This window comes from Mastomys coucha, unplaced genomic scaffold, assembly GCF_008632895.1.
Source record: "Mastomys coucha isolate ucsf_1 unplaced genomic scaffold, UCSF_Mcou_1 pScaffold9, whole genome shotgun sequence".
Taxonomy (NCBI): domain Eukaryota; kingdom Metazoa; phylum Chordata; class Mammalia; order Rodentia; family Muridae; genus Mastomys; species Mastomys coucha.
Genome location: NW_022196915.1, coordinates 21,097,274 through 21,109,794, shown reverse-complemented (window position 1 = coordinate 21,109,794; position 12,521 = coordinate 21,097,274). Strand labels below are relative to the sequence as shown.

The 12,521-nt window shown below is 39.4% G+C and overlaps 1 protein-coding gene across 3 annotated transcripts in view; it reads left to right on the top strand.

Annotated features, from left to right (window-relative positions):
• Positions 1–7,911, top strand: part of Bmpr1a (bone morphogenetic protein receptor type 1A) — a 112,721-nt gene extending 104,810 nt beyond the window's left edge. For all 3 annotated transcript variants that reach the window (XM_031362661.1, XM_031362659.1, XM_031362660.1), the window contains exons 11-13: positions 2,675–2,850; positions 3,772–3,902; positions 3,989–7,911. In XM_031362661.1, the coding sequence (XP_031218521.1) occupies positions 2,675–2,850; positions 3,772–3,902; positions 3,989–4,114 (433 nt within the window). In that variant the 3' untranslated portion in view covers positions 4,115–7,911. The remainder of the gene's footprint in view (positions 1–2,674; positions 2,851–3,771; positions 3,903–3,988) is intronic.
• The last annotated feature ends 4,610 nt before the right edge of the window (positions 7,912–12,521 follow it).

The window sequence follows — 12,521 nt, the reverse complement described above, 5'->3', positions numbered from 1 at the left end:
CAGAGTCAAGCTGTCTCTGTGATCCTGTGATTCTGGGATCCTGTGATCCTGGGCTTGTTAAATCACCTAGGAGTGGGGCTTTCTCTGTGTGTTGTGGGACTGGCTGTAGAGGCTTGCACCCAAGGTCTTCTCAGAACACTAACCCAGACAGACTGGAAGGAACCCGAGTCACTGGGCTGGTGGGGTTCCTGTGTGCCTGGTCCCGCTAGTCCCAGTTACTCCCAGTGTTGGGACAGATGTTGGTTCCTGCTCACCTCTGATCCTGGGTGTGTCAGAGTGCCTGGGAGTGGAGCTTCCTCTGGGTGTTGTGGGACTGGCTGCAGAGCTTGGGCCCAAGGTCTGCTCTGGACCCCAGCCCAGCAGGTGTTTTGTTTTTCAAATCAGGGTTTCTCTGTGTAGCCCTGACTATCCTGGAGTTGACTTTGTAGACCACCAGGCTGGCCTCAAATTCTTATCTCCTGTCTCTGCCCTCTCAAGTGCTAGGATTAAAAGTGTGTATCACCACACCTGGCTTTATTTTTAATTTTATGTTTATGGATGTTTTGTGTGCATAGATGTCTGTGTATCATATTCAAGCAGTTCCTGTACAGGCCACAAGATGACACCAGATCTCCTGGAACTGAGATTATAGTTGGTAGTAAGCCACCCACTGAGTAGATGCTAGAAATTACACCCAGGTCCACTGGAAGTACATTTAACTGCTAGGCTACCTTTCCAGTCCGTACTCCACTGGTTTTAATTCATCCTCACATGAGTTTTCAGGACATATGAAGAATGCAGCCTGATTCAGGCCAAGATAGAACACAAGTAGCTTCTAGTCTAATTCTTAATAGAGTCCTTTTTCTCTGAAACTTCATGAGCCAGGCCTCCACTTTCTACATTTCTCTCAGCATTCTAGTCTTCCAAACTCCCATCAGTAGGCCTAGTAAGCTCTGCTTTCATCGTTTGTAGGCCTCTCTAGCATGCAAACCTAAACTCTTCCACATTGTTCCCATAAGTCAGTACTAAAGGTATATCAATCACATTGTCAAGTTTATCATAGCAACAGCCCCATCCCCTCCTCTTTGTGTGCTATATAGACTGATGCACATGCAGAAGCTAGAGGAGGACCTCCAATATTCTGTTTCTATCATTCTGTTATTCCCTTGAGAAAGGGTCTCTCACTAAACTAGGAACTAGCCTGGTGGCCAGAAGCCCCAACGAACCTTTTCTCTCTTAGCCTCCATAGCACTGGGGTTACTGATTGGCATATGGACATACCTAGCTTAATTGCTAAATTAAGGTCCTCATATTTGTGTAACAAGTGTTCTTATCCAATGAGCCTGGCCTTAACCAACTTCATACATTATGTTTCATGTTTCTGTGACAAAATATGACAAAAGCAACTTTTGCCTTGAGCTTTTATGGCTGAACTATGGTGCCAGCCCAACAAAATCAACTTTTCAGGAAGTAACGAACTATTTTGCTCATGTTTTCAGGGTGTAGTCCATCATGAAAAGGAAAGCATGTGGGGGGAGTGTGAGGTCGAATTGCGCTGTAGTAAAAAAGCAGAATTGAATGCCAAGTAGGGCTTCCCTTGGCTTCCCCTTTTTCCATTTTTATTTAGGAATCATTCAGAGTGATCTGTCCTTCCTCTATTAAACTTCTCTGTGCCCTCAGAGAAGCCCTCAGAGATAGCACACTCCCACCCCTACCCCCATCTCTGGTTTTTCTTAGTTGCTTCCAAATCTAGTCAAGATGACAATGAAAATTAACCATCAGGATGTTTTATAACAAAATACAATACCTTGTATCGGTTCCACTAGAAAGTGTTTTCCAGAACCTCCCAGTCTCAGTAACAAAACATTCATGTCTTCAAGTCTAAAAATCAGTGCAAACCCCAGAAAACTTAAAAAGCCATTTATTACTGATTGACTATTTATGTAGATATTACTTTGTTTATAATATAAGAAATTGGATCCATGAGAAATAAATATTAATTCTGCATCTTGAATGTTAAACTGATTGTATAAGAATGGTAAAAATAAATTATTTTTCTTTTATTTTTATACTCATTTCTCAAATATAATTATCTGCACTTGTACTTTTCTCATATAAAATATTGTCATCTTTTTTTAAGATAGGGTCATATGTAGCCCAGGCTGGACTGGGACCAACTATTTAGCCAAGGATGACCTTGAAATTCTCATCATCCTGTCCCTGTATCAGTACTTAGTGTTAGGATTATAGGTGTGGATCACCATGCTGGATTTATGTGGTGCTGGGAATGGAACTCAGGGCCTCCTGTATTTATACAGACAAGCACTGTACTAGCTGAGCCACACCCTAGGCCAGTGTTTTGATAAAAACAGCTTCTTTGGTGACAGAGCCTCAGCTCAATTTATGAAAGGTGTTTGTGTTAATTCAGTTTAGTGTGAAAAAGTTAGTCAGTGATTTGTGGCAGACATGGTACCAAGGCTCAGAATAGTTGTCCCAGATCCTGCTTGAGATGTTATGTAATACGCAGCATATAAAAACTATAAAGGTGCTCAACTTTCTAACATATCTGGCCTCAAGAATTTATGGTAAAGAATATAAGAATTTAACTGTTTTAGATAGAAAAAAATTATAAGAATATACACAGATGAAATATTATTTGGTTCTCAACCTGACCATTGTCTTCCTCCTGTCTTAGTGATACAAATGAAGTTGACATTCCCTTGAATACCAGGGTGGGCACCAAGCGGTACATGGCTCCAGAAGTGCTGGATGAAAGCCTGAATAAAAACCATTTCCAGCCCTACATCATGGCTGACATCTATAGCTTTGGTTTGATTATTTGGGAAATGGCTCGTCGTTGTATTACAGGAGGTAGGAATTTGAATAGTGTTTTTGATTGTATTTCTTTACTTGTCATTTCAAAAATAATTACCTAATTTATATGTCACCTGTGTCAGGGTTTCCCAGGAGCACTCTCAGATCCTGTGGTTTCATCAAAATTACACACATATTTGTCTAAGGGGAAAGGCACCAAGAGTAAAACTCAGAGAATTCAAGACAGGTTTCCAACAGCCCCCTCCAGTCTATTCAGAAAGGACATGCTTCATTCCTCCCTCAGCCAGCTGTGACACTGTGAAGTATTGTCATCCAGAGAGGCTCAGTCTTCTTGCCATGTACATTTGCTCTGTAGCGTGTGCTAGAACGCCAGCCTCTCTAAAGAAAGTGGGTTCAGCATAACAGCAGTGTTTGCACTGACCCTCAGCCAGAGAACAGTGGAGAGTGACTCACATTCAGGTCCTAGACCATAGGCAAGGCTAACCACATAGTTTCCTTTTTAAGAGCAGAAGTGGGCCTGCCCACAGATCATGATCAGTCTTTCTCTTACAGCAGAGAATAATAAAGACACTCACTAGTAAGGACAAAGAAGTAAATTTGCACTAACTTTTTTTAATTAAAAATAATCTTATTTCTTCTCATTTCCTTTGTTTTTAAGTGTTTTACTTGTAGCCCAGGCTGGCTTCAATTCACAGTCCTCTTGCCTCAGAGTGCTCTACCCTCAAAAGAAACACTGTCATTGCTGATAGACTTTCATTCTGTCAGAGGTAGGGGAAGTAATGGATCATAAATAATAGAAAAACATATTTACTATTAAGAGTGAACCATTTGAATTGTGTTTCTTCTTTATGTAGGAACCATTCTTAGTTCCACAGTTCAGTGAGAGATGCTGTATATGTCGACTGAGAGTTGTCACGCTACTGTGGATTTGCTCACTGTGTTTTCTCACTTCTGCAGGAATCGTGGAGGAATATCAATTACCATATTACAACATGGTGCCCAGTGACCCATCCTATGAAGACATGCGTGAGGTTGTGTGTGTGAAACGCTTGCGGCCAATCGTGTCTAACCGCTGGAACAGTGATGAAGTAAGTTGGAGCCAAGTCCCTGTAAAGTGATCAGTGAGTGCCAAGTTACTCTATGCTCATCACACTCTGTTTGCATTTCTCTTTAGTGTCTTCGAGCAGTTTTGAAGCTAATGTCAGAATGCTGGGCCCATAATCCAGCCTCCAGACTCACAGCTTTGAGAATCAAGAAGACGCTTGCGAAAATGGTTGAATCCCAGGATGTAAAGATTTGACAGTTAAACAATTTTGAGGGAGAATTTAGACTTCAAGAACTTCACCCAAGGAATGGGTGGAATTAGCATGGAATAGGATGTTGGCTTGGTTTCCAGACTCCTTCCTCTACATCTTCACAGGCTGCTAACAGTAAACCTTTTAGTACTCTACAGAATACAAGATTGGAACTTCAAACAAGTCATTCTTTGTATCTGGACAGCTGTGTTTTAAATGTGGTTTTTTTGATGCTTTTTTGATTTTTATGAACTGCATCAAGACTCCAATCCTGATAAGAAGTCTCTGGTCAAACTCTGGGTACTCGCTATCCTGTCCATAAAGTGGTGCTTTCTGTGAAAGCCTTAAGAAAATTAATGAGCTCAGCAGAGATGGACAAAGGCATATTTGCCTTCTATCAGAGAAAACATCAGTCTGTTCTGTCTTTGTAAACAGCCTATAGATTATGATCTCTTTGGGATACTGCCTGGTTTATGATGGTGCACCATACCTTTTATATGCATACAAGAATTCCTCTGCTGCCATGGGGCTTAGAAGACAAGAATGTAAAGGTTGAACAGGAGGGTATTTGTGGCCAGTGGTTTAAATATGCAATATCTAATCGACATTCGCCAATCTCATAAAAGCCATCTACCTTGTAACTGTAGTAACTTCTCCGCCGACTTTATTTTTAGCATAATAGTTGTGAAGGCCAAACCCCATGTAAAGTGTCCATAGACTTGGACTGTTTTCCCCCAGTCACCTTTTTGTTCTCCTTTTGGTAATTATTTTTGTTATAAAATGCCTTCTATCCAGAATTGGAGCTCACTGTCTTGAACCATACTTTGAAAGAAACACCTCTTCCTGGAGTCTGCCTTATTGCATCTGATCACGATGTACATACCTGTGATCAAATTCTGTGGTCTTTTGTTCTTGGTACTTCTTAAAAAGGGAAGTTGTTTCTCATGTAACATGCTTTTTGTTTTCAGAACCTGCACAGCTGTCATTCCAGCCATGTTTTACCTACACTCAGCTCTATACAAGACACCCCACACGCTCTGTCTCACATCTGATCCTTGATGGGAAGTGTTTTAAAGTAGAACTATGTATGAATTTCAGAATTCATGCATTTTAAAATTTCACTAAGATATTGTCTCATATCTCTTTTATGAGGATGTCAGCTGATTTTTCAATTAACTGTAAATATATTTTAGATATCCAAATCTTTTGAAATTTGGTTTTACAATTTCTGGTCCCTAACTTGTGAAGACAAAGAGGCTTATGGTACCTAGTCACTACGCATATTTACACTGAACATTATTAAATAAAGTGATGTGTATTTTATTAGAGACCTTGTTATCTCAGCAGTTCTGGTTCAAACTTATTATACCAATATCATACTATTTAAATGTTCTAAGTAAACAAGCCATGTGAGCCTCAAATGTCATTATGTCTTCAGATGAAACATAAACTAAAGGTGATTGTATCAACACATAGAGCAATTGAAATTAAATGGGAGACAGGTAGAGCCTATGTCCATCTGTCCATCTACAGACATGACTAAACTTAGTATAATATTCATCATCTATATTCTACAAATTTCAGATTTGTTTTGCCTGTTTTGTTTAATGAGTCTCATCTAATGTACCTAAAGCCTAAGAATACTGAGGTCTGATTTTACCTAAGTTCAGTGAACCTGGATGTGTTTTTCCTGGATAAACTAAGTCTTGAAAGTCACTTATCATCTTACTGCTATACCTAAGGAATCATTCTTTGACATGTTTAAATTGTAAGGATTCTTTTCTACTTAATGTGCTCTAAGAAAAGGCTGTCAGGAATTAATTGTAAGGCAGGCAGTGAGTGCTCCAGTCCCTGCCTTCCCACGCTGCCATCACTGCACTCATGGGAAACAGTGACGTTCTCTAAATGGCAAACGCTGCTGTTTTTCCTTATTTGGAATCCTAAAATCAAAAGTTGCATTAAACTTACTGTGTTCTCTTCTCCCTCCTAGTCTTAAATTTAAAATTCAATAAGTGAAATATTTAAAGAATGTATCAGACCTTTGGCCAGTGAGATAGCTCAGTAGATACAGGCACTTGCTGCCAAGCCCTCAACCTCAGTTCAGACTCTGGGACACACATAGTGAAGGGAGGGAGCCAACACTCCATGGCATGCGCCCCCCAGACACAACACACCACGCACTCCAAATACTCAAAATTTAAAGGAAAAAAAGAATAAAGCCCACTGTGTTATGTATTAAGTATTATGTAGTTATTTAATTAACAGCTTGTAAAAATCTGGAAACTATGATTTGGTGTCCCTTTGAATCTAGAGTTTAAAAAACACATGGCTAAAATCAGCCATCATTTAAATAATTAAAAATAAAAGCCCCAAACCCCAAACTGCCTAAATAAATACCAAGTAGTCCAGGAAGACGTCACACGTGATTTGTATGACGTCATGTGTGGTAGGTCACTGGGACAGAGCATGTTAAGCTTTGTCCCACCCAGCCTGATTCTCTGAGGTTTCTACAGCACTGAGTACTGTTCTGAGTATAAAATCTGAACTGATTTCTCTGGAAATATTATAGCAAAAGATAATTTAGTTAGCATGTTATGTTACCCTTCCAGTGTCTAGAAACTTTCCTAAGCCCATAAAGTTACCTTTTGCTGTTACCATCTGTTGTCCTGGAATGTGCCAGTTTTTATTTATTCATTCTAATGATATTCAATTTGCTTTTCTCTTTAGATGTTTTTCTTGTTTAGAATAAAAGGACTAATTTTTCAAGAACCATACATCTCTGATTTGGCCTAAGGTCAAATTGGATATTGAGTAGTCTATTCCAGGGCAGATTTCCTAAAGAGATACACTTGTCTTTTCAGCTGTGTATTGTTTTGAAATGTTTCCAAATATCTAAGATAATTTCAACAGAAGTGTAAGTCATGTGAAAAGAAAGGTGGTGTAGCCCTTGTGGTAATGACTTGAGTCATATGTTTACTAGCTGTATGGTGTGGGAACTAGGCAAGCAGAACCTGATTCTTTGGGTCAGTGTATGAGTCCACAGGGTACGGGAAGGATCATCCCATAAAGGAAGCCTGTGAGTATGGCTTTTGCAAAGAATTAGACATAATACTATAATTTTAGGTTGTGATCTCTTTTTTCCTTTCAGTGGAATTATTTAAGCTCTTCAGTGACCTTTGTTTTCCCCACTTAAAAACTAAAATGTAGCATATATTGTATAAAATGAAAATATTAATAGCTTAGGGAAACTGTACATAAGGCATTACCGGTTTAAAAAAAGCATTTTTATTATGCAATTGTAAAACACCAAAAATATAGATTCATCTTTGATATGTAACACACTAAATGTATTTTGTACAGCATCTGATTTGGAAGGTGCCTTATTAAGTTTACCATTAATTGCTTTGTTCTATATACAGATTATGTCCAATGTATCATTTTTCAGTAAATAACCTTATTTTAGTATACTTCAGTGATGTGTTTTGTGATGCTGTTCTTAGATTTATTGTGTATCAGAAGTCAGCTGTTGAGATTTTTTTGAGTAACTTAAGTGTACATATGTACGTTCCTGAGCATGCCTTTCAGCTTCTGGAAAGCCAGCACAGAGCATGGCCAGGTAAGTGCCACATGCTTTTCCTTTATGTAGATGCTGAACCTACCTTAATGAGGGGATTTTTTTTTTCCTTCTATACAAATTTAAAAAACCACATTGTTTTCTGGTTATAAAAATGTGTGTTTAAGACAACATTGGGAAACAGGAAAAGAATAAGCAAATAAACTACTCCATTTTATTGCCAGATAACACTATTTACATTGGAATGTTTCTCTCCTTTTTTTTTTTCCCCATAACATTAATACCGTGGTATTCTTCTGTGTATCAGTTGAAAACACTGTATATTGACTGGGCGTGTTGGTGCACATCTTTGATCCCAGTATTAGGGAAGCAGAGGCAGACAGATCTCTGTGAGTAGCAAAGGCCAGCCTGGTCTATACAGTGAATTCCAGGAAAAGCCAGGGATATACAGAGAATCCTGTCTTGGAAAAGAAAAACACCAAACACGTATTCATTCCATTCTATTTCGCTCCCACAAAAGAAGACTTTAAACTTAGCTCAAACAAAACTGTGCTTCCCAAGTAGTGGAGACTTGAGATGCATACCATAGAGCTTAGTTTTAAAAATACAACTTTCAAAGCTAGCCTACAAAGTTCTAAGGCAATCAGACCCTGTCTCAAAGAACGAAAGAAAATAGAGGAAATAACTTATTTCTTCATCCTCCTTTTTGTTAATTTTAATTATTTTTTCATTTGTGGTTTTGCTTTTGTTTTCAGAAGAGGAGCATAGAACTGGATCTTGCTTGTAGCCCAGGCTACCCTCAAGTTCTATGTGTATTCTAGCTCTGAACTGTATCATCATCCCCTTCACAGTAAGATTGAGCATCATTGTACATAAACCCTGTTTTCTCTTAGGTCCTAAATGCAGGTGTGTATATTATAACTTTCTAAAAGGAAATTTATGGCTCTTGATGTTGTCCTATCATCTTCAAACATTTTTGTTTTTACTATACAGGGTAGTATGCTCTTCAAGGCTTTTTCTTCTGTTTGTTTTGTTTAATGCCTTAAGGTGTCCTTATAGTGTTCCCACTGCAATGAAGGAAACCCTTGGATAGCGTTCGATTATCCACAATGCCTTATTTTCCCACCTAGGTTGAGACTTGCCACCTGCTGGAACTGGCTATTTCAGTCAGACATTTGAGATGTTTTGTTAACAATCTAATGTTATCCATTTTACTGAGATAAGTTATACTTCTCAGAGACAATATTTACTCAATGTGCATTTCGCACTTTGAAATCTTAATTTTTATATTAAAAGAAGGGGGAATATGCACTCCTTCAAAAGCATTTTGTTTTTTGCTTGTTTTGAAAACCATATTTCATTTTTTGCCTCTTTTAAGGCATGCCTTGCTTTTTGCTTGTTTTAAAATATATATAATTTTTCACAGTCTGATACTAAAAGTCAGTCTGCTATGGATTGCCACTGACATCCACACATTTTCAATTTTTATGCCATGATGGAATGGCGTGTCACTCCACTTACTAACACATATTATCTTAACCCCACCTTATTCTGGGGAGGAGGCTCCATTTGTATTAGAACACAATGGCTGCCTAATACATTAATTTGTCAAGTGGACTCAGAGCCACAACCCTCTTAATAAACGTGCTTAAACGCACTACAAAAAAAAGTTGGTTTTTTTTGTTTGTTTGTTTTTGCTTTTTCCTTTTTCTGTTTCTTTTTTGTTTTTGAGCTGACAGCCTTTTTTCTGTCTTTCTAGAAATGTCCGCTTACTCTCATGAAATTAAAAGAACAATTCAAACTCATTCGCTCATGCCCAGAGCTAAAGCCTGAATACTTCAGTATTTACATTCCAAAGGCTAGTACATCCTGAGGTTACTAGTCAAATCCTACCAATTCACATTTGAATTGAGCCCTGATCTCTAGGTTCCCTGAGTCAGAACTGGTAATTTACAACTGAAGTCAGCAGGCTACTCCCATCCCCAGCACAATGGCTACAGGCACTGTTTCAAGTAGACTTCAGAAAGAATGGATTCCAGAGAGACTGTGGTCCCAGACTTTACAGGTATTTGAGGCATATCTCGGTGCTAGTTGCATGGGTGAATGGTGCATTTTGGAAACCTGTGGTCCACGGGCTAGGGCTCTAACAGATATCCACCTAAAACAGGCACGCGCCGAGTGGCTGTGTTTTTGAAAAAAAACACAAAAAGAGCCCGGCTTGTAGAATAAAATAGCTGCACGTGACCTTGAAGATGGGTAAAAATATCTGCCAAAGATAACAAATACCCAGGTTAATTCCGACTAATCACCGTAAAAATCCACGTGCAAAGCTGTGTCCATTGATATGGCCTTAACCCTGCTTTCAACTAAGTTCCTGTTTGCACTAAGTTCCTGTTTGCACTGTCTGCAGTTAGGAAGCCAGACTTGTTTCCATCTTTAAAGATTCAGCTCTGGTTTATGTCACTCAACAGCATGCTTAGAAACGGCCCATTTCATGTTAGTGTAGAACAGTGTTTGTTACTCTTCCTTGTTGGGACAAAATTCTGAATAATCAACTCAAGAGGAGAAAGCTTTATTTTAATTCAGTTAAAGAGACTGTCAGTCCAGTGACCAAGAAGGCATGGCAACTGGGCTTGGTCTGTGGAGGTAGGAGCATGTGACTGCCTCTTACTGAAAGACCCTTAGAAGGGACCCTCACTCAAGTCCCAGGAGACGCACACCCAGTGAAACACGAGAGGCCGCCTTGATGCAAAAGCGCACGAGGTTTTTTTATTCGGAGTGCTCCGGGTGAACCCCCAATCTCACGCAGGAGACAAGGAATCGCCCCGAGCCTGAGGGGTTAGGGGTTTATATAGGAAAAAAGGTTTGAGGGAACAAAGGAGTCAGGGTGGCTATACATGATTAGTTATTTTAAATGTAGTTCGTGTAGATTAGAGTTGAAAATTCCTAAGAAGGGGAGAGAAAAAGAGTGCTATTCAAAGTTCATAATGACCCTTAGCTAACACCTAAGAAAACCAAATGGCCCATGATTCATCAATGTCCGCCCGAACACGTCCCTTATCTTCGTGTTTTATATCCCCCTGACCTGGGCTACGGGCATCTCCTTGCATTTTTTCCCTATCTTTGTGGTTTTATGTTTCCCTGACCTTTCAGTCCCTTAACAGCTTGTTCATCCATTTTTGATCTGTTTTCACAGGCCTGGCCCCTGTGGTGTTCGGTAATCCTTCCCTTTGCTAACACCAGTTTCAAATTTAACTCTTTCAATCCCAGGCTTTTCTTTTCATTACTAGTATATTGGGAAGCAAAGAGCTGAGGCAAAACCAGAAGCTGATGAATCCTCTAATTCTGTTAGCTAGGCCACGGTCCAAATTTCCACAGACTCAAAACTAGCTAGGAGATCACTCATTCATAAAGTCTTTGTCTCATAAACATAAAGGCTTCAATCCCTGGAACCCAGGTTAAAAAAAAAAAAAAAAAAAAAGCAGACATAGCGATCTGAGGTCTGAGGTGACAAAAGACAGATCTCCAGGGCTCACTGGCCAATACCACAAGTCTACTTAGCCTTGGGCTTGTGAGGACCAGATTGGCTCTGAGCAGATACATAGCAGCTTACAACCATTTGTAACCAGTTCCTAGAGATCTGACACCCTCTTCTGGCCTCCCTTTCTTAGGTGTGTATGTATGTGGTGTACCACGTATGTGCCTAGTGCCCAAAGAGGCCAGAAGAAGATGATAGATCTGGATTCACAGGTGGTTATGAGCTGTGATGTAGATGCTGTGAACCAAACCCAGGTCCTCTACAAAAGCAGTACTATTTTTTAGCAGCTGATCTGTCTCACCAGCACCTCCCTTTATTTTTTGAGATAGGGTTTCTATGTTACCTGGCCAGACCTCAAGCTGGGACCCTCCGGCTTTAACTTCACAAATACCTAGGACTAGAGGTGAGTGCCATCAAGTCCAGCTAGAACTCCTGTGAGATTATACATCTTCTGGATGTCTCCTTTATATTAATAGCCCTGTTTATTTTATGTTCCATTCTACCCTCTGTTTTTAGCCCATGTACTGAATTTTTTTTCAACCAGATTTAACAATTTTTTCATCTGTAGGAACTTACAAATAAACTACAAGGAATCCCACTCACCCTTCATGCAGTTTTCATTAACTTAGCATTTTATATGACTGCTCTGTGGGGTGTAATTAGGAGGTCACAACAACACATCCAAACATGCACTGTGATGTTTAGAGTAAATTAAAGAACATATGCCCTCTGAAGACTTCAGGAATATTCTATTAACCAATTATGTTTAATGATCAAAATCAGGAAAATTGGCATTGATGCCTAACAATAGTCAACAATGCCATGACCTGCAAGCTTCATTCAAATGTTTCCAATTCCAGTAAAGACCTCGTGAGTGTGTGTTTCTGGTGTGTGGCATGCTCTAGATAGTGTAATGTTTTCAGTTCTTGGGTCTCAAGATAAAACATGTTTTAAGTTATCTTTTTTAGGGAGGTGGACCTGATCTTCAAGCTGACTTTGAATTTGGCAGTTCCCATTTCTGCCTCTTGAATATTGGCACATCTATATGTAACATCATTGCATCCCAGTGAGATGCTATGGCCTCTGTGCATCATTGATGTTAGAGCCAGCCTCTTGTTTACTATGTGTCTTAGGGTTTCCTGGAGCTGTGATAAAAAGCATTGAAATCAAAAGTAACTTGGGAAAAGGGTTTATATGACTTATACTTTCACATCACAGACCATCACTGAAGGAAGTCAAAGCAGGAACCTGAAAGCAGGAAATAAAGCAGAAGCCATGCAGGAGTACAGCTAACTTGCTT